Below are 22,228 nucleotides of genomic sequence, written 5' to 3' on the forward strand. Positions count from 1 at the left end.
CATGGGCTTGCCTAAGACTAAACTTGGAAATGGCACCATATGGGTTATAGTAGATAGGCTGACGAAATCCGCACATTTCTTACCTATGAAGAATACGGCGATGATAGAAAAATTGGTAGAAATATATGTGGAGAACATAACGTGTCTTCATGGAGTACCGGTGAGCATAGTGTCAGACCGCGATCCAAGATTTACTTCCCGATTCTGGACCACTTATCAACACGCGATGGGGACGAATTTACATTTAAGTACAGCATTTCATCCTCAGACTGATGGGCAATCAGAGCCTACCATACAGACCTTGGAAGATATGTTAAGGGCCTATGCATTGGATTTCAAGGAGAACTGCGATAAATTGGTTAAACTCATGGAATTTTCCTACAACAATAGTTACCATAGTAGTATCGGAATGGCTCCATTTGAAGCCTTATACGGGAGAAAATGTAGGTCACCATTGTACTGGGATGAAGTCGGAGAAAGGTTGGTAACTGGCCCGGAGTTGATATAGCAAACGGTTGAAAAGATTAAGATCATTCAACAAAGGTTAAAGGTTGCACAAGACTGCAGTAAAAGTTGGGCAGACTCTAAGAGACGTCCCTTGGACTTCGGGAAGAGTGATAAGGTGTACTTTCGTGTATCCCCTACGAAAGGAGTAGTGAGATTTCATAAAGGGGGGGGGGGAAGTTAAGCCCTAGATTCATTGGACCGTATGAGAACTTAGATAAGGTTGGGGGCCTGGCTTACAGGTTGGCCTTGCCACCTTCATTATCATGGGTGCATGATGTGTTTCACGTATCACAATTAAGGAGGTATATAGCGGACCCAGGGCACGTGCTGAAAGACCAATCGGAGATAATTATGGATTTAGACTTAACTTATAAGGAATGCCCTATAAGAATTGTGGACCATAAAGAGCAGGTCATGAGAAACAAGACAATTCCCTTTGTAAAGGTGCAATGGTCAAATCACGATTCAAGGGAAGCTACGTGGGAACTTGAAGATGAGATGAGGACAAGTTACCCCCATCTGTTCGCATAAGGTACGTAAGTTTCGAGAACGAAACTCTGTGTATACGGGGTAGAATATAATGTCCCGAAAATTTTTCCTTCCTTAAACAAATTCTTGAAATTAGGATTAAAAAAAAGTTATTTAATTGAATTAAAAGTCCATCAAGCTTAAAATCCAGGACTCACTTGATTTCTTTTGAAATTCATGGAAAGGGAATCCAAACCTTATTAGTTATGGTATTTTTTTTGTGACTGTTGGAATTTATTTATGAAAAGGATAATTTGGAATAGGTAGGAAGGATGTGCTACATATAAATAATTTTGTGGAAAAATAATAATATTAAATAAGAGGGGGGTAGATAGTCCAATAACCAAATGGGTAATTATGTTGCAATAGCAACCGTGTACACACAGGTATGTACATATATTAAGAATTAAATACCTACCTTACTCCCAGTCCAAATATGGTTAGGCATTCGGGATATATGTAGGGTTATAATAACCAAGGATATGGGCCAATATTTGGGAATGAATTAGGACTAGTACCATAACACCAGGTAAAGAAAAAGGAAACCTAGTTCAAAGGGGATGGTGATTAGGGTTTGTCTATGTAAGTACACCTAGGGTAATAAGGAGCCGTCCCTCTTGCAATTTTTTCAACAACCAACAGTGAGGAAAAAGGAGACAGAGAGATGGCTAGAGTTCAAGAAAGCTTGGGATCAAAGGAGGTGCACATACCAGGCAGTTACGCGAGTGTTGAAGAGGTAAAACACTTGTCTCATGAACTTAGTAAATAGCTATAAGTTTTGAGCACTTCGTTAGAGGAAGAAAATGTGTGGACCGTGGGTCTCATCCTAACTACCATGACCTGTGATTTAATACGTGATTGTAAGGGGTTAAAACTGAAAAAGGTTTGAGCGTTTAAACCAGGAAGGAATAGCCTACGGGCTTTGACAGATTGTAGTGGCAAAGTATGGAATCTGTTCATGGCCCTAGAGGCTGAGATTTTTTTATGAAATTTGATATGTTATGGGCCTATATGTGTAGGGTTTGTGTTTAAAATTTCAGATGAAAATTCGAAGTATGGAAGGGTCTTTCGATTTCTAAATCAGAACTGGTCGTGCGTCGGCAGCGTTTGCATGAGGCTGGGTTGTATGTCAATAAAACATTTTCTTAAGCATAATTTTTGCAAGAATCCTGAACCAAAAACCTCCTAACATGTAAAGGGTCAGATTTTAAAAGTTTGGTTAATTTTTGAAAAGGTCCCTTGAGTTTTCTCCAAGTGGGAAGAAGAAAAGAAAAAGAATGGTTGCCTAATCTGTCAGGTTTCGTAGCAGATTTGGAAACTTGCTTCTTATGGGTTTAAGCAACGAAGTAAAGGCAATCTTCACCCAAGATTTGACCATATATTTGGGGTATTACTTGTATAAGAACATTCTGGATGTTGGGGATATAAAACCCAGTTCTTAAAGATCCTTTTTGCAAGGGTTTAGTGGTGAGTTCAAACCTGTCAAAAGAATTGGATTGTTAAATCTAATGAGTTATTGCTTTGGAACTTGGAAGAGCACTAAAACCTTAAGTTGGGGGGAGGTTGACATCAGGTAAAGACTGATTTAAACATCATGAGTAATAAGGAAGGGATTTTAATTGTCTAACTTAAAGATTAGGAATTCTTCCAGTAATAGATTATGAACAAAAAATCTGGCAGATGGAGTAATAGGAGTTTATGAGCGAATTTTGCCAAGGCAAATGAACAAATCTTGGGATGTAGTCTTCACGGAAGTGGTAGAGTTTCGAGTCTAATTCACGGATGTGTCTTTAGTTTCTGGTTTCAATGCGTATACCTGAAGTTAGGACCAAAACACTAACAACCGGTTGAATCTGGAATTTTTCGTAAGACGTAGTAGAAGCTATAAGTAGCGCGGAATGAGACCAATTCAGTCCACATGAATTAAGAGTGTTTATTTATGGTCAGTTGGATGATACTTTTGTATATTATTAGGGTCACACATAAGGGACTAGCTCAAGGGGTGGAAGAGTAGAAGAAGTTAGTCGAAGTTGAGATGAGTACTTCACACTATCCTTGTATTTGTAACAATGAACTTTTTATGAATTGGGACATTACTTTACTATATAAAATTCGGATCATATATGCTATTTTGAGTGGAATCTTTATCATGATATGCTTATTTTTTTTAAAGTGTTGAAATAAAATGTACTAATGTAATGGACCCTCTTAATTACGATCTTGACTATACTCGGCAGGACCAGGGCCAACTACTATGATTATGAATTCAAATTCGAACTATGACCTTTCCCTAGTGGGGGTTAAACACTAGGCTGTGTACACAAAGACCGATAAAGGCATGATCCTCTAATTAAGTTAAAACTTTTATTTGGTGATTGTTATGAATTCAAATTTGATGCATAATTGTGTTTGCAAATTTGCATACGACTCTATGGTTCTTTTGTAACAGTTGGAGCTATGAATATGAAGTATGAATTGTGTTGTGTGAGTGCTAAATTATATGTATATGTATTGTGTATGATCCGGCAGGGATAGTAGTTTGTACTTGCTGAGCTTGCAAAAGTTCACCCCCCTTTTATCACCCCATTTTGCAGACAACGATGGAGAATATGAGTTAGTGTTCGTGGAAGAAGAGGTAGAATATAGGAACAATGGTTGGAGGTTGATATAGTGGTCAAGCTTATAAGCTTAGCAGTGGAGATTTATCATTATTGTTTGTTTTTATTTTCTAGTCATGTTTGAGAGATTCTAGTGTCTGGCACTTGTCCATAAGTGGATAAGTTTGACTTTTTATTTTCATGATACGTTTACTCCTTATGCTAGTTGGTGTTGAGCGTGGTTCTATTGGATCTTTCCTTTTGTTGTAAAAGCAACTATCCCAAGTATTGTTTGCAAGGCTATGTAGCAAAGTAAGATGCCTTGTGAGACTTCAGGAAGGGTTATACCCCTTGAGTTTCACTGCGTGTTGCATTCCAAATCAAGTGGTCGATTTGGGGCGTGACACTTCTGACGTGACAGATGGATAGGGGATGAGACTGTTGAGGAGATGCTTGGGTTGCACAATCCCCCGCATAATCTTGTTGCAGAATTTATTGTGCAAGACGAATGGAATGTATCTAAGCTACTCTAGTGGGTGCGTATGCACTTGGTTCGCCGAATCCTTGATACACAGGTCTTTCCGCAATTGGAGGATAAGATGATTTGGTTGTCTTTCTCCTCGAGGCTCTTTAGGGTTAAATCTGCATGGAACTCACTTCGATCTAAGCGGAACTCGTGTATGGTATGTAGGGCGTTGTGGTGTACCTTCTTGTTGTTGAAGATCTCATTTTTCTCGTGGCGTGCATTGCACTTTCTACCATTGGATCTTACCCTTCATCAAAGGGGGGTAGCCCTTCCTTCTCGGTGTTACTTTTCCCTCGAGGAGTCTTTCTCTCACTTATTCCTCACTGGTCCCGTTGCCTTTGAGGTCTGGGATTGGGCCAGAAGGCAATTTGGCATCCTAGCCCTAATACACTCCTCCCTCTTGGCAATGTTCATGTCTTGGTTGTGTTCTGTTGGGTCAGGATCGCTTGATCACATTCGTACGGCTATGCCAGCTATTGTAATTTGGTTTCTCTGGAAAGTGTGTAACCGTACATGACATGACGGTGCGTCGTTTCAGGCTCGACAAATCATCCTGGACATTGATAGCTTTGTGGTGCAGCTTGGTCGGGCTAGAGTCCTAATGCCTAAATATTTCATTGGGGACCTGGAGCATCCGTGGGCTCCAAACAAAGGTATACAATCCAAGCGGTTCAAGATTTGCGCGGTGGCCTAGTCGAGACCTCCGCTCAACACGCTAAAACTCAACACGGACGCTAGTGTCCTGGTACAAGAGCATCAGGTGGAGGGCTAGTTCGTGACCACACGGGGCACGTGATTTTTGCCTTTTATAAGGAGCTTGGTGAGATGGATACTTGGACGACAGAAGGTCTCTCCTCATGGCATGGCCTCTTGTTTTGTAAATCTTACCAGTCTTCTCGTCGAGATTGATTTCGAAGCCTTGGTTCGGTTGTTGCAATCTGGTGCCATAACCAAATGGCCTTTGTGCAATACCTTGTGCAGAATACGAGGTTTATAGTTGAGTTGTCATCCACAGTGCAGCTTCTTCTTAGAGAGGCGAATAGTTGCCCAGATAGAATAGCAGGTGGAAAGTTTCAAGCTAACACTGTCTTCTCCTCGGTCCATTAGCTTCCCTCGACTGTTCAGGCAGCCTTGCGATTGGATCATTGGGAGGTCCCTTTTACCCGATCTTGGGTTGTAAAGTAGTACTTCCTCTAGTGTTCAGGGCCTCGTAGACTCCTTTTCTTCGCAGGCTTTGTAATGACTCTATTCTTTCTAATAAAATAGGGGGTTGGCAGCCCCACCCGATTTTGGGTTTTGCCAAAAAAAAAAGTGATGTCCAAAAATGATTCTTTGAAGAGGCCACAAAGAATGGGAAAAATGTTATTCAAAAGAAGAAAAATCACAGTATGTGTATAAATATCCATGTCCTAGGGAATGCAACATAACGAGTACGGGGGACTAATGATTCATGACTCAATTTTCCTTCTTATAGAGGGAATAAAAGTATGCTAAGGCGAGGAAGTCGTTCTTTTCCCATATTTGAAGAGTGACACTTCTAATCTAAGCAAGCAAATGAACTATCTTACTTCTAATTTTCTAAATGAAATGCAAGTCTAAATGTCATGTTTTGGGCACATAGGGATAAAGGGGATAGTATACAAGGGAATATCATGTAAAATGAGGAAAAAAGATCCTAAAAGTGAAAAATATGCATGAAATGCAATAAATGTCACTCAAAACATGGTTCTAGTGCGCAATGGCCTAAAAGGGTCTAGCATTAGATTAACCCATTTCTATATGTTCTCACTAGCATTGAACTAGTGAGAAATTAAGGAAAATGACCACAACTAGCATTGGACTAGTGTGGTGATGCTATACATTTATTATAACTAAATAAAGCATATAAACATGATTAAAGAGAAAAAAATGTAACATATGACAAATTCATTTTATTATTAGAAAGAACTGGAAATAACCATGAAATTTATCAATTAAAGCAATCAAATGGAGCCTAATCAACAATTAAAGAAAATAAACATCAATAACTATGAAACTCCTAAGATTTCGCTAATTAAATGCATTTAAATGAGGCATAATTGACAATTAAAGAAGATAGACCAATTACATTCAAGAAATCAAAGCTGTCAACGACCTAATTGCACACATTAAGAAAGTTTTGGGGTCAATTTATACTTTAGAACATTTAGGGTCAAAAATGAACAAAAGATAAAGTTTAGGAGCCAAATTGCAATTAAATTAAGGACCTAATTGAAAGAAATCAGGAGTTCCAGGGCCATAATCAACATCCATTTATAAAAAATCCAACAACAAAACATTAATCCTAAGCCTTAGTTCATTTTCCAACCCAACAAGGTAATAAATCTTCTAAAAATTATCAAGGCTTAAGTATGCCTTAAAAAATCAGAAATAATTTGCTTAAAACATGCAAAAGGGATTAAGCCTTAAAAGTAGAAACACTAAACACGACAAGGTTAAGTTTGTTAGTACAACCATAAACTTTCCTAACATCATTGGCTTTGACAATGAGTGCTGGATTTCCTCTAATAGCCGAATCATTCAAGGCAACTTTTCTCTTATGTTTAACTTCGGTCTCAACCTTTTTTTTCCCCTTGAGTTTTTCCTTTTCTCACCCTCAAGTTCATACTCTTTTTTAAGACTAACTTGATCATCATGCATTTGTTGATGTGTGAGAGGTGCAAGTGTGATTTTTATACTACCATGAACAAAAGAGTACTTATTAGTAAAACCGTCATGAATAACTCTCTTGTCAAATTGCCATGGATGCCCTAAAATTATATGAGCAGCTTGCATAGGCACAACATCACATAATACTTCATCCTCATAACGTCCAATGCGAAAAGAAACAAGTACTTGTTTAAGTGCACGTACCTCTCTACTATTGTTGAGCCATTGCAACTTGTAAGGTCTAGGATGGTTGTAGGCCAAACTCAATTTCTCCACCATGAGTGCACTTGCTATGTTAGTGCAGCTCCCCAGATCAATCACCCTACTACAAACCTTGTCCTCGATGTGACAACGTGTGTAGAAGATGTTTTCATGTTGTAGCTCATCACTAGTAACTTGAGTAGTGAGTGCATGCCTCACCACCAATCCAACCACGACATTATGAGGCTGCTATTCAATTTCCTCGATATCATCCTCTTCAATTAGAGGTGGCATATCTTCATACTCGGCATCATCGTCAGTCACAACTTTACCACTTGATAACATCAACATGGTGTGGTTATTAGGACATTGAGATACCATATGTCCAAACCCTTGACACCTAGAACACTTGGTGTCTCGATTTTTTGGTTTGGAAGCCTCTTGACCAGCTTTAGTTTCACCCCTTTGAATTAATTTAGCCATTTTATCTCTCGGCTTTAATAGTGGAATTGGAACCGAGGGCTCTTCCTTCCTTTTTGGTTGAGAGTTACTCCAATTTCCAGCTTGGAAGTTGGAATTTGGACGGTCACTACCCCTCATCTTAAGCCTCCTTTCCACCTTGTCTGCTTTATCCAACAATTCTCCCATATCAAGGTAATATTGAAACTCCACAATATCAGCAATTTCAGCCCTCAATCCATGCAAAAACCTAGCCATAGTTGCCTCCAAATCCCCATGGACATCAACCCTCATCATAGCCATCTCCATCTCCTTAAAGCAGTCTTCAACTATCATACTACCTTGAGTGAGAGTTTGCAATTTATGATGCAAATCTCTATGGTAGTACCCTGGTATGAAGCACTTTCTCATGGCCCTTTTAAGGTCCTCCCAAGTTCTAATGGATGGCTCCTCATTCCTCTGCTGTTTGGTGCAAAGTTGATCCCACCAAATGGCCGCATAATCGGTGAATTCTATGGCTGTAAGTTTCACTTTTTGAGCTTTCGTGTAGTGGTTGCAGTCAAAAATCGTATCAATTTTTCTTTCCTACTCCAAGTATGCTTCAGGATCAGATTTCCCTTGAAAAGAGGGAATTTTCAGTTTTACACCTTTGATGGTTTCATTATGCTGCTTCATCTATGGAGGCCTCGCGTACTCCTTCTCATCATTGGAGCTCGCAGATTCCTCCACATGTATCTTCCTATAGCCAGATTTAGACTGTTTTGGAGTGGATCGTGATTTGTAGAGCTCTGCATGTATTGGATCCAATGCTTGACTCAACATCTTTCTAAACTTGTCCTCCAACATCTTTATAAGAAGTTTGACGTCAAGAGAATTGGAAGCCCCTTCAACACTACTGTTGGACTTACTTCCAGCTCCATTAGTTATTGTTAATAAACTTGCAAAATGGTTAGTTGAACAAAAGAAATTCCTCATACACTCCTTGATTATTTACTCTCAACACACGTGTTTCACTCAGGTGTTTAAATCACTCTAATGATCTTACCAAGCAACTCTATAAGTCGTTGATCTCCTCACTTGAACAAATCAGAAATTTCTCAAGTGGTTCAATGACTTATAGCTGAAAATTCGCAAAGGGCTGTGGCGTTTGTGATGCAGTTCACTTGGGTTGAGATGAACACGAACTTGGCAGGTTTTTGATGACTCTCAAAATTGTAGAAAATTTGCTGGAAATTTTCCAAGTCTGGTGCAGACAAATAAGACACAAGATTAGGAAGTAACTAGCTTGGACTCGATTAGGAAACTATGACTTTTTTAGTCCAAGACTGATTTGGACCTGTTTAGGGCTAGAAAGACACGACTATAACTAAGAATATGACTCCTACACAGCTTGTTTTGTGGCTGGATAGAATAACAAAATTTAAACTGAAGCAACAAGACACAAATGTCAGAAATTTAGAAGCCTGGAAAACACTCTACCTGTATGCATGTGTGGCTAGAGTTGGGAAACTGGTTGGGTTATGTCTTAGGCTCACTTTTGAAAGGTAAGATATGGTTCAAGAGCTTTCCCAAGTGCAGATATTATGTGGTTCAACACAAACTAGTTTGGGCAAGGGAGTTGCGACTAGGATTGGTAACTTCCAAGTCACAATGGTTTCCAAAATTGTGAACTTTTGCTGCTTTAATCCATTGCTTTTTGTTTTTTTTTCTTTCTTCTCCTTTTTTTTTTGCATGGATCAGATTCTTTTTGTTCTGTTTTTGTTTAAGTTCTTTATCACACAACAACAGCCGCAAGTCACTTCAACAGCCGCAAAGGTACTTTCAAGAACTAGGGTTTAAGTTTAGGAAAGTTTGTTTCAAGAATTTCAAGAACCCAAGAACTTCAAGGTTTATTACTAGAACTTAGTCCACGAACTTAAGAAATTCAAGATTTTGGCTAGAATTCAAGAGTTTTCAAACGTTTTTCCTAATAAACAACAAGGTCAGCCACGAGTTCACAAAACTAGCAAACAACCACGTTTTCTTTCTCCACAAGTATGACTAGATTTTTTTAGACTCTTGACAACACAAGAATCAAACAATATGACAAGACACAAATCAAGATCATATATGACACAAATGATATAAACAATATATAGACAGCAATGGTAAAACATAAACAACAAGAATGACACTACAAACCCTACCAACTCTACTAGATAAAGCATGACTAGATTGGAAGCACGGACAAACAGATTTGGAAAACATGAAAACCTATGATGGAAGACACTAGAGAAAATATATACTTGATACCTTCAACTAACTCTAATACCAAACTAATATGAACATGGCATCAACTAGTATCCCACAATGCCTCGGATCTAGACGAAGAGTCAAGTTGGGGTTGCGAAAATTATTGACCCTTCTAACACGCGTAGTTGTGAACCTATTGAACTTAATTTCAACCTACAACTAAATGGAATAACGAACCATGAATGTTGGACGATGACACCACAACCAATTGTGACTTATTGATTGATAAGTCGTAAACACTCAAGGTCAATTCTCAAGTATTCAAATGAAGATTTCTTGGATAAGAGAGTAGCAAAACACAAGGATTTTGGCTGGAAAAATTCATTCTTAAAAATCTACGTGACTAAAGGCTATATTTATAGCCTTTTACAAGACACAAGAAACCTATTCAATATTGGAAACGAATTATGACTTTCCTAAAGCCCTAACTCACTAGAATAGGAAACTAATAAATTTAAATTGGCTCAATAGTGGCCCACATGACTTGACCTTTTTTCCTTAACTAATGACTCTACTTAACAGTTAAATTAACTCTAATTTAACAACTAACAATGCTGGACATCATCTAAACTAATGACACAAAAGAATGAAACTTGAAATTTGTTCGGTTCTTCATAGTCCCAATTTTGTGAACAAGTTCCAAGATCAAAATCTAGAGTTTTGATACCACTTGTCGGCACAAAAAATACGTGCACACACAGCGAAAATAATTTTAGCACATATAAAAATATGTAAAAAAAAAAAGAGGAGAACAAATACTCAATAAATTTTTAATAATTGTATTTAACTCAAACTCAACAATAAAAATATCAAATCGTAATTTTTCGCTCAAGACAACTCATAAATTTCAATTAAGAGATTTTCTCTCAAACCTACTTTCAAGATTCAACTTAACTCTTCAATTCAACTCTTCTATGACTCGACTCGACTCTTCAATTTAATTTTTCAAATAATAACCTACTAGATTAGTAGTACTCATAGACTGTAAAATTTTCTAAAACAAATACAATTATAAACCAAAACATACTTGAAAACTGACTTGAAATTTCCTAATCTAATTAGAAAACTAGACAAACAAGACATCAAAAAGAATTGGAAAACTAATACTAAAACAGTTTGGTTTAATATTCTTCAATTTAGAGTTCCTGCTCCTGAGGACTTTTTGAAGAGTTGTTGGAGCTTCTTGGCTAGGTGTGGATGCAATTTAATTTTGTTCTCGATGCAGTTGTTTGTTAATGGCCTTTCGTTCGTCATCAAGTCCCTTGCTAATGGCCTTTGTTCTCGAATGTAGAACAAGATGAGGAGGATGTTAATGGTTATGGAAAAAATTTCTATAGCAGTCGTATTTTCATCAAAATGGGACGGATGGAGTATACTTTTGGCTTTCCCCTGGTGCCTTTATGTTGGCCACCCAAAATTTTACATGCTATAGCAGTCGTATTCTTTAGTGCACATGGCACGCGTTGGCGATCTATCATGAAATATGATTTTGGGACAAGGAACAATGGAAGTTCACTCCTTGGTCCTCGGATTAAAATTGTCAAATCAAGATGAAGCTGTCCCCGAGAATTATCCGACTGCACAGCCAGCAGACCCAGCATTATAAAAAGTCGATTTAATCTCAAAAGTATGTTGACGGACTCTCAATTAACTGACAACGTAAATCAACAAAAGCGCAATAGCGCACAGAAGACTTGGCTCCAGCAATTCGTTTGGGTTTGGAATTGAAAAGTTAAGGGCCGAAGGGTGTTCATGTTGTTATTCTTTAGCTGACTTCGATAATTATGGTAATGAGAACTAATAAAAAATCATTAACCAGGCATGGCCAGTTCAAAAATTAGATTTTAGTTGAGGTCGCATTTGCTCTATTAAGTTTTCATGGAAGAGCCTCCTGTTTCCTGCAGCCAAAGGGGAACACACAGAATATCAGAGACTAGCACGCCACATTAAGGCTGGTGCAAATGGCAAGCCACGGTATGATTGCAGACTAACTAAGCCGTATATCTCAGAGCAGTTGCTCTTGTTTCGTGCTGCTTTAAATACCAGAACCGTTGCCTTTTACATACAATATCAAAGCGAATAAACTCTGACCTTCAAGTCATAAATAATGGTTACAAGAAGTCTATTTTCTAACTCAAGCAACACGAATGGCCTCCTGAACTGGTTGGCAAAGGACTGAAGGCACGTTCCACTCAGAAAACACGAAATGTAAAACCTGTAGTGGATTGTGCTGATTCAATGTTGTTTTATTTTATTTTTTTCCATGTATAGTTCCGCAAGAAATGATGAACTTATGTTCAAGAAACTGCAAAATTTCAAACTTTATATGGGTCACAGGAACCAAAGAATGTAAAGAAATCCTTAACTAGTTCGCACACTATTTGTATTCTTCCTTCATTACCACCCACCCAACGTGCCTAAGGCCCTATGGTTTAAAATCTACAAAAGTAAAGCCTCGTCACTGGCTGTGAGGAGTGTCATCACTGCCCTTTGCTTTGCCCCTGAGCATATCCGTGAAACTGCCCCTCATGATCCGCCGTAGTCTTGTATCTTCAACTGCTGGTGGTGATGGAACAGGCTCTGGTGATGGCAAAGCTTGATCTACAGTTTCCCTTTTCCCCAGTAACCCGCTTTCACCAAAGAAACTGCTTACAGAAGATGGTAGACCTAGATGGGCACCCATTACCTTGCTAATAGTGTCCAAGGTTCCGCCAGACCTCTCCTTCATTATGATTTCAAGTGCTTCCTTGTGCGCTGGATCCAAGGCATCAGTGTCCTTCAACAGATTCTGGATTCCAGGCAAAAGAAAGTCCCTAACACTTGAAGCAGGAAGATCTGAAAGAAAAGTTGAGCATGATAAGTGCAAAAAAGCCCTATAAGAATTTGGCGCGCACAGCTTTTTATACTACAATCAACAGTAGAAAGTTGGTTACATGACAATCATCAATTTCTTGAAGCCACATTCATGATATAAATGTTTTATACCAAAATTGTTATTACTGCTGTAATCTCATCCACTCAGGAGCATCTACCAACCTCAAAGAATAACCCATAGCTTTTACTAAATTGTCTCCAAAATAATAATGAGACGTCTTGTGCTGACAGTTGTACTCCATAAAAACTTGCGGAAGTAAAACTATATTAAACATCTCCAGAGATTCTAGCAGCAAATTCTTGAAAAGAACAGAAAGTTCTAGAAGATAAGGGGTTGTATGATTCCATCCACTTTAGAAAAGGTAACAATCTAACAGGCAACAGCCACTTCAGCTACAGCCTCTCAACTATGAATGCTTCAAGCTTAGCAGTCAGAGTTGGCTGCAGCCTAACAGTTCAAACTTTTACATCTTGTAGTCTTGAATGGTATTGAACACAAACAGTAACAACATATACTTCCCAAGGAAATGGCCCTATAAAATTGCATGCTTATTTTTGAACAATTTTTTTCACTTTGCTGTTTCCCATGTATGTGGGAGAAGAGAATGACATAAAATAAAAAATTAATTCATAACATTAACAGAAGCAAACCTGTTGCATCAAGAGCACGTATGGCTTCACAAAATGCATTGGCTCTCTCACGCCGACGAATCAAATCATTTGAAGGGAGTGGCACGGCTGTGAATTGGAAAATCTTGGACAAGAGATGTACAATGAGTTAAAGAACAAAGGATTTCACCACATTCACACAACTAGAGGTTAGGAGAGAATACTTAAGATTACAGCAAATGAAGAGAGACACTTAAAGCACGAAAATAAACTGCTCAAAGCAGAATGATAGAGGATATAATCTCTGAGTCGGTCTGTCGTATGTGGAACAGCAACAACCAATGCACGGACAACAGCTATTGTAGCTTCATGCGATCCATCCTCAAGAAAAGCATCCATTTGAACCCGAATTTTGTCAATAATCTGAGAGAATATCTCATCAGCCAACATAAAGATATCAATATCTAATCGGATGTAAAACTGGAACAAAATATAGGTATATACCATGTCATTTTTATAATGCTGTGCTACAGCTCCAAATGCATCAATACTTGCATATTTAACATTCAAATTTTGGTCAGAACCCAGGGTAACAAGAGCAGGCAGAACATGTGTTGAAGCAATTTTTGCATCCAGATATGGCACCTAGGAGAAAGAATGGTGAGATTCAATAAACACATTCTAAACCAAAATGGAACTGAAAATTTTCAAGAATTAAAGGTCCTACAATTGATTTCAGAAGATTGGCTGCACAAATTTTCGTGTCTATATTGGAATTGACCACCATTTCCCAAAGGATGTCAAAAATCATGTTATGATTGTCCTCGTACATGCTGCATTGACATATATAGTAAATAACAGAATACATGTAAATTACAATGGAAGCACATGTGAAAATTTCATCACAAAACCAACCAAAGGAAGCGAACAGAATTAACAAGCTCAGGCTTTGCTGGCCGAATTTCGTCCTCAGAGCTCTGAAACATCTTCTTCCTCAAGTACTCAGTGAGGTAATCATGCTTGCTCCAGGATCCTAAAACACCTGCCAAGAGAAGTGGCAGAACACCCATGGTAGCAAGTCTACCAGATACTGTAGTTTTTGGTCTCAAACCTGTTACAAAAGGAACTACTCATCACTATGACTCTATCCTTCAAAACTCAAATCAAGAGGAATATGCAGTCATGAAGGTTTTAAGCATTCAATCACCTATTATTTTATCATGAGTGTTCTGGGGGAAATATGTCAAATCACCATCATCACCCACTGCTAGCAAGAATACAGGCAGCACAATGTGTGTCAAATAAGCTTCCCCATAAAATTCAGAAACCCTTAACAAAAACTGCATCAGGAAACACCATATCAATAACAGTTCAAAGTGAAATCAGAAGAATCATTAAATCAAATGCACCCGATTGGACTGTTCAAATACCTTTGTGATTCGATTTCTCAAATTGTCTTCCTTTTGAGGTAATAGAGAGGCCAGTTGAATTAAATCAGGAAAGCAGTCAATATGTAGCCAATCAAATGAAGGCCACTCCACATTTCCCCTAAACAGAAATTTCAAATTAGAAGCTTATACCAAATCTAGATTTCCTGGACTCCCAAGGTGGATGGAAAACATGAAGAACCATTTCCTATTGGATCTGGAAGGGAGACAACGTAAACATGAGCTCACCTAGAATATAGTTCGAGCAAGGAAACAGAGAAGAAAGTTCCTACACCATTTGAAACTGAGGCAAATGGGCAAGTCTGAACAGCTTTCTGGTGCAAAAATGGGAGCAGTTCTGTCAGCAAGCGCAACAAGACATCAATATTCCAGCGTTCTCTTTCACCTAAAACACGAAGATGCGACTCAACAGAACCTTCAACCCCCGATAGAGGTGGACAATGCTGGAAAATAGAGAAGCATATTAGAGCTACAACTAAAGCAGTTCCATTCAAGTTCGAGAAGCTGGACTAGTACCTGAACAGAACCCAAGATGTGGGAAAGCAAAGTCTGTAAAACATGATCCAATTTGTTACCCCACTTTACTAGAGCAGGAACCAGTTCTTTGATAGTAGTTTCTACAACCACCCCAGACGGATCACACACCAACTGAAACATCATCTCCTCAACCTATCAACAAATAAAAATATTTATTGGAGAAACTCCTTTTTATTGGTCTTACTGTTTCTTGTAAGTCATCATACTATGACCAGGGGAAATGCTCCATTCCCTAGACCACGGAGCTTACATTGTAGGCAATTCTGTGAAGTCAGATTTCTTCTCCATGATAGCCTCGAAGCATATTTAGTGAGGCTGACCTTGAAATATTTATCCATATTGGGGAAGAGTGGCAACAGCAAAGCGAGATTATGAGCAGCAGCCTCACGAACAACTATTGCAGGATCCTCAATCAGCTGTTGCACAATAGATAAGATGAGAGAATCTCGGATCTCTGGACGGACAAATTCTGCAAGCTCTCCACATGATTGAGCAACCAGCAAACGTCGCTCCTCATACATATGATTGATCTACACATCAATCATTCACAAATCAGACTGGAAACAGCCAAAAACACGTTAATAAATTTAAGAACCATCATTCTGGAAGTGGTAAGGCATACCTGCTCCCAACATTGAGGAAGCAACTCCGTTTCTGTTCTCATCTCTCCAACATTCTTGGCAAGTGTAACACAAGCCTGAACATGGTCACAGCATCAGCAACTTGTCTAATATATATGTATAGTACAGATAAGAATAGTTACGAAACTAACATCCATAATAATACGTCTCTGCTGTTCATCTGGACGCTTGATTAAATTGAATAACGTGTGGGTCAAGGAATCTCGAGTCATGCTGTCTGGATGGCGCTCAATTGCACACATCATCAGGGGAAGGAGTTCCTGCAGATACGCAATATCATGTGATCCATGAAAAACCATATTGCTATGGGATATCAGAAGCTGTTCTGAAAGTATCATCAAAAAATTAATCAAAACACAGATGGCAACAACTTCTGAAGCATACCTCTCGATGGTTTATCAATACATAGGGTACAATTTTAGGCAATGCATCTGAAAGGACCTGTATGGTTGCCAATCCCTGGTAAGGAAGAAAATCAATTCAGAAAAGTATATCTCCAGGTCAAAGAAAGCATGATTCAAAAGGAAACTGAAGGAACTTACAGTAGTTTCAGCATCAACAGGAATGTTTTCAGTTCTTAGAATTAGCTCATTAGTTTCTATAGGAGTTTCATGAACCCCTTTGAGAAACTTTTCATTGTTAACAAAGACACCATTGTCATCTGATAATGACAAATGTTTCCCTTCTGACACTTTGTCTAATATGTTTGTGGTGGCATCCACAGTTGGCACAGATTGTGAGTTAGAATCTTCACTTCGTAAATCCTCTCTGGAGATATGACCTGGAGATTCTAATCTACTAGCTTTGACCGAATCTCGAACTTCACCTTCAGCATCTCCTCCTTTACTTTGCTCAATGGCCTCTGTCGGTTCAATATTCATGGCATTTGTTCCTTTCAACCTCTCTATCTCATTTTCCAGCAATTTTATTTCTTCCATATAGCTTTCAGAGGACCGTAACTCCACATGCTTGGAGTCACTTGATACCAAATTCTGCCCAGAACGTGCAATGTACATCTTCAGTGCAGTAATTTCAGCTCTGCAGTCATTAAGTTCTTTCCTTTGGCTTTCCATAGATTGCTTCATTTCTTGAACCTGCGACAAAATGTTGTCCAGAAAACATGAATAGAGTGCATTTAACATGCTGCAACATTTCCGAAGAGTCTAAGATAATCACCAGAACTTCCTTGTCCTTTATATCCTTCTGGAAAGCTTCAAGGGATTTCATCAATGCCACCACTTGGGTGTCTGCAATATCCTTGCTTTTCAGTAAGGACTGTTTTTCCTTCTTCAGCTTATCATTTTCTTTCTGCAGAGACTCATTTTCACGAAGCATAGTAATTTTCTCCTGCAAAGCACAACAGCTCTTCTCACCAATGAACAGTTCAGCAAATACAACAACATTTTATGAAAAGATATTATCAAGTGCTTGGTCATCACAAGCAGATAATATAAGAATATACGAAATGTTATATCTGTCACAAAGAAAACTCTGTCCCCACAAACAATGCAGCGAATTATAAAAAGCAAAACATATGGGAATATGCAAAAATTTGGCAGTCCAAATTCACAAGGAAGAAAAAGCATAACAGATATTGACCGCAAATAAGTACAAATGTGCAAAGTCCAGATCATTGTATGGAAGAAAGCACGATCTTAGCGGAAAAAACAAAGCTATAAAAAATGTAAGCCTGCAAGATAACTAATCACAAGTTGTTTTCAACAAGCTATCAGGCTCACTTTATTCTCCTGAAGTAGCAATAAGGAACACAATAGAAATTTGGACCTGTACTAAGATGATTAATCACAAAGAAACAAGGTAGTACAAACACCCTTCTGCTGAGGGTAAACAGGTAGATGATTTAATATCTATCTGATGTTATTTTGAGAATAAATGTAAAAAGAACTTTTCATAATGTATAATGAGCTGGGAAGTACCTGAGCAGCTTCTGTACTTGAAGAAAGGTACTGGTAATAGTAATGGCGCAGGGCATCTGGAACACATGCAGAGGAATTTTGCCACACATCTAGATTCTGGTCAGTAACCTGTCAAACATGTAATGGAAGTAAGAAACTTTCATATTACATGTAAAAGTAGATGCATGTATTGCAGCAGTAACGAAATTGGGATAAAAGACAAGGCAAGATACTAAAGAAAATCACAATCTTATCCTATGCAAACAAAATTGCCATAAAATTATGCGGAAACCACACTTGGCAAACCACAAAGTCAATGCATCAAAATCGGATAGTTTACTTTAGAATTTTGATCAAAAGTAAGCTGCAGTAATGCAGGTAATCACCCCAGAAATGTCTCTAGTATGGGATTCAAATCAATAAGTATCCAACTTAAAAACCTTATATGACACATCCCCTAACTGTTGCAAATTTTATCCTTAAATGTTTAAATATTTAACCTTCAGTCACTTGCATCAAGAGTAATGTGGATGGCTAGAGTAGTCAACCACTGCTAAGCAATACCTCTTAAACACTTATTTGTTTCTAGATACTGATAATGCCATAAAACAAAAGCTGGAGAAGATGTCATCTACAGATAATGGAAGTACAATACTCCAGCTCTATGAGAATTGACTTTGTCACGAGGATATGCCCAACATGCATAAAATAATAAGCCACCTCTGCTTAAAATACCTCCTCATAAAATGTCATTGCAGTCAAACGATATCCAGCAAATAGTAGATATTCCTTTACAGCACAGTTGAGATCTTGTCGCTCATTGTCCTTCAAAGATCCCAAGTCCAAGAAAGAAGCATCGTTCCTCTGGCGTTGGACATCTGCAGAAGCATCTAAATTTGTCTCTGCAAAATTCAATTAGGCAGAACAATTGAGAGAGAATATTCTGTTTCCATAATTTACTCAGACTAAGCATAGTTATGGTAATTGGCAGAGTGAGACCGGACACTAGTCTCACTGGAAAATACAGGAAAATTTTCTTTGCTTTTACTTTTTGTTTTTTAAATTATATATATATATATATATATTGTTGTTGGGGCGGGGGGGCCCGGGAGAGGGGGGGAGGAATTGTGTAGGTTTAGAAAACATGGGGAAGAAAGATTAAAAAACTGGAGAGCAAGCATCAACCTACATCTCTAAGATAAGTATACACATTTTCAGACACCAGCTTATGGATCCGGTTATCCACACAAATTCCAAGTAAATCTAGTCATTTAATCAAATAGAACGAAACATTTTCAAGGATATAGCTGCATATCCCAAACGCAAAGCTATATTAAACAAAAGCAAGCAATTGTAATAAGATTCAAAGACTTACCACTTCTCTCACCCAGAGTACCCTTGGATCTATTTTCTAACTCAGTCTTGAGTTTAAGAACATCTTCTTGAGCCAAACGGAGCTCATACTGACTCAATGCTAATTTTTCTTCTAAGGCTTCTTTTTCGTCAAGCAGACTTTGTGGGTCCGCAACTGTTCACACATGAAAAGAGATGGTTGGGGCATCAGTTATACCATAGTGCAACACTTTCATGCATGCATTCACTTGGGCATAAAATTGAAAAAACATAAAAACCTAAGCCTCAGTAACATCTTAGAAAAGGAATTATTTAAAACAAAATCTTTTAAACCATTAAAACCAATAAGCCGCTTAGCCTTGTGGTGAAAATTTTGTTCCACCAAGGATTTCAAGTATGCTAGTCAAATAAGCTAAAACATCTTCGCATACTACAGTACTCACTTCAGACTACTTTACCAGCTCTGTTTCTTTAATCTATCACCAGTACATTATTTTAAGCAGCCTCCATCAGCATCTAGAAATCATAAAATCTTTATGGAAGAAGATTCTGATATATTCTGTTGCAAAAACTTTAAATTATTAAAGATTAACATACAAGCTACATAGCACTAATCAAGTCCAGATCTCGAGAGCCACATCCACTGAATCACCAAGAAAAGAAGTATCTTAGAACTTTTTAAAATGCAAGTAAATGCAACAACGGAAATGCTGCCACGCCGATATCTCGTCCCAGATTACACACATTTAAATGTTAACATTTTAGTGCATTATATTTGAGCATCCTTTCAAGAAGCTAGAAACTACCGCTCGATCTTCAACAATTCCTTCGAGTCTAGAATTCATGCAACTCAATTCAGACCAACGAAAAGAAGAAAGCGAAACTGCATAAACTTTATTTTTAAACAGTTGGGACAAGTTATGCAGACATTCTACAAAAATTCGTGTATCTGAATGGACAAATAAGGAAAAACAAAACTAATGGAACCTCTGAGGGAATTGAGGCGAGAAATCTGATCGGGAGGGAAACGAGAAGGATCGGAGAAGAATTCCTTAAGACGAATAGCGTGATCATCGCGGCCGTCATCAAGTAGCTCGTGGAGAAGTTCGAACGCCGTTAACAAGTAATTCTCCTCCAGTAGGAAATTCACCACGCAATTACACAGCGACGATTTCTCCACATCCATTTCCTATCTCCTATGCGTCTCTATTTCAATTGCAAATCTAAAGTCCAATTTCTGATAATCATCAACGTCAATGACATTTTCTGGGAGAGAATCTCTTCTTAGATCTGAATCTGGAATGAGTTTTTTCCAGCTGAGAAGTGAGATTTGGGTGAATTCTAACCATTCTTGTGTTGCGTATATATACGAAGACTAGTCTTCATTTATGACTTTCTCCCTGGCGGAGAAAGGTTTGTACTACAGTGCTATGCAGCAGCATCAGAATCAGTGTGGGCGTAAAAACTGTCCATTCATCATAATATGATGATCGATCGTGTTTGCGCGGCAGGGTCACCTGATACTGCTTCTGCACGAGATTTGGTCACCGCCCACCGCATAAAGAAATACTATATCAGGGAAGAGAAATTTCTTTTTTTTTTTTTTGTTTGGCTAGTAAAAATAAGCGGTGGTATAATTCTATTGTAGTTGATTTGATTTTACACCTGCAAAATACTACTGTGTAGTTCATCAAAAAGGGAATAAATGAAAATTTGCGAAACAAATAGCTGTTTTATTTCAGGTCCACTAATTATGAAATTGGTCCATTAATAGAAAAATAATGATTTTTCAGAGGCACCCTTTTAATCTTTTATGGAGTATTTACAACGTACAAGATAACCTTTTTAACACACCATGCAAATAGTAGAAATTTACCGACGGAAGGTACCACCGTACCAGTGTTATCCACAAAATGTACGAGGCCCAAAAGACCCAATTTGCATGCGGACTACGTGATTCAAAAAAGGCCTGTCTGTATCTTGGGGCCCAATCTGCCAAGAAAGCACAAAAGCCCTTATAGAGTTGCAAACGAGTTGAGTCAAATTAAATTTTGGTCCAATTGAGTCGAGCCTTGATTTAATTTTATCAAATTCGAGCTCGAATTTGAATTCGAATTCGACGAGTTGCAAAGCTCGAAGCCCGACTCAAATTCGAGTCAAGCTCAAGCTTGAACTTGAGCTCGAAAAAATTAAAAAAAAATAATTATTTTATTTTTGAACTTGAGCTCGAAAAAATAAAAAATAATAATTATTTTATTTTTAAAAAATAAATAAAATAATATTTTTAAAAAATAATAAAATATTAGGAATATATAAGTAATTTTACTATTAAAATTTAATATATATATATATATATATATAATTGAGCTCGCCAGCTGGTTCACAAGCTAACGAATTTAATATTTTTTATTTCGATTTAGCCAACTCGAGCTCGAATCGAATTTTGACCGAGCGGTTCGATTCTTTTGCAACCTTAGACCCTTGACAACTTTGAAATTTAAAATAATTTTTAAAATCATAAAACTCAATAAAAAACATTAATTAGGTGAATATGAATAAATAAATAAATAAATAATCTTTGACACCTTAAGGCAAACACGGTGATAATTGATAACACGTTGAAGCTTGAAAACACCTCACAATATATTAAGGCAGACACGGTCATTGCAATAAAATAACTAGTGAGAAACATGTTGGATTAGTATATTTTTTTGTCTCTAACTAAAAAAAAAAATTTTTTTTTGTAGTTTAAGTGACACCTCACCATGTGTAGTCATTGCAATAAATTGACTGAAATGATATTTGCACTCAAAAAAAATTTCAAGTCCTCTTCCTTCCTTTTTAATTAATGAAATGACACAAAAAACTATCAAATATTCTAAAAGACAAAATTGTCCCTCTATATATTCACCAATAACCCTTCAGTCTATTCAATTCACTTAGGGTCTGTTTGACAATTCAACTTATCATTGCGATACAAACGAAGTAGATTTTTAGAGTTTAAGACCAATTAAAGTAAGATGTATATTTCACTAGTTTATATTCACTTATT

The 22,228-nt window shown here is 37.7% G+C and overlaps 1 protein-coding gene across 1 annotated transcript; it reads right to left on the reverse strand.

Annotated features, from left to right (window-relative positions):
• Positions 1 to 12,023: 12,023 nt before the first annotated feature.
• On the reverse strand, positions 12,024 to 20,515 carry LOC113762791 (RAB11-binding protein RELCH homolog). The gene is made up of 20 exons (XM_027306388.1): positions 20,164 to 20,515; positions 19,199 to 19,351; positions 18,559 to 18,725; positions 17,845 to 17,952; positions 17,084 to 17,254; positions 16,450 to 17,001; positions 16,292 to 16,366; positions 16,039 to 16,167; positions 15,889 to 15,963; positions 15,587 to 15,796; positions 15,246 to 15,398; positions 14,958 to 15,172; positions 14,712 to 14,829; positions 14,489 to 14,621; positions 14,197 to 14,392; positions 14,009 to 14,114; positions 13,786 to 13,926; positions 13,581 to 13,704; positions 13,324 to 13,440; positions 12,024 to 12,633 (listed from the first exon to the last, which is right to left on the reverse strand). The coding sequence occupies exons 1-20, from the start codon at positions 20,360 to 20,362 to the stop codon at positions 12,257 to 12,259; spliced, it is 3,519 nt and encodes a 1,172-aa protein (XP_027162189.1). The 5' UTR covers positions 20,363 to 20,515; the 3' UTR covers positions 12,024 to 12,256.
• Between the last annotated feature and the right edge of the window lie 1,713 nt (positions 20,516 to 22,228).

Source organism: Coffea eugenioides, chromosome 2 (assembly GCF_003713205.1).
Source record: "Coffea eugenioides isolate CCC68of chromosome 2, Ceug_1.0, whole genome shotgun sequence".
Classification (NCBI taxonomy): domain Eukaryota; kingdom Viridiplantae; phylum Streptophyta; class Magnoliopsida; order Gentianales; family Rubiaceae; genus Coffea; species Coffea eugenioides.

Excerpts from the sequence above, each read along its gene's own strand:
- LOC113762791 (XM_027306388.1), bottom strand. The coding sequence starts at position 20,362 with ATGGATGTGGAGAAATCGTCGCTGTGTAATTGCGTGGTGAATTTCCTA. Across the intron at positions 13,705-13,785 it reads AGCATTATAAAAATGACATG|ATTATTGACAAAATTCGGGT; the intron begins GTATATACCTAT and ends ATATTCTCTCAG. Across the intron at positions 13,441-13,580 it reads GACAGACCGACTCAGAGATT|ATCTCTTGTCCAAGATTTTC; the intron begins ATATCCTCTATC and ends AACTCATTGTAC.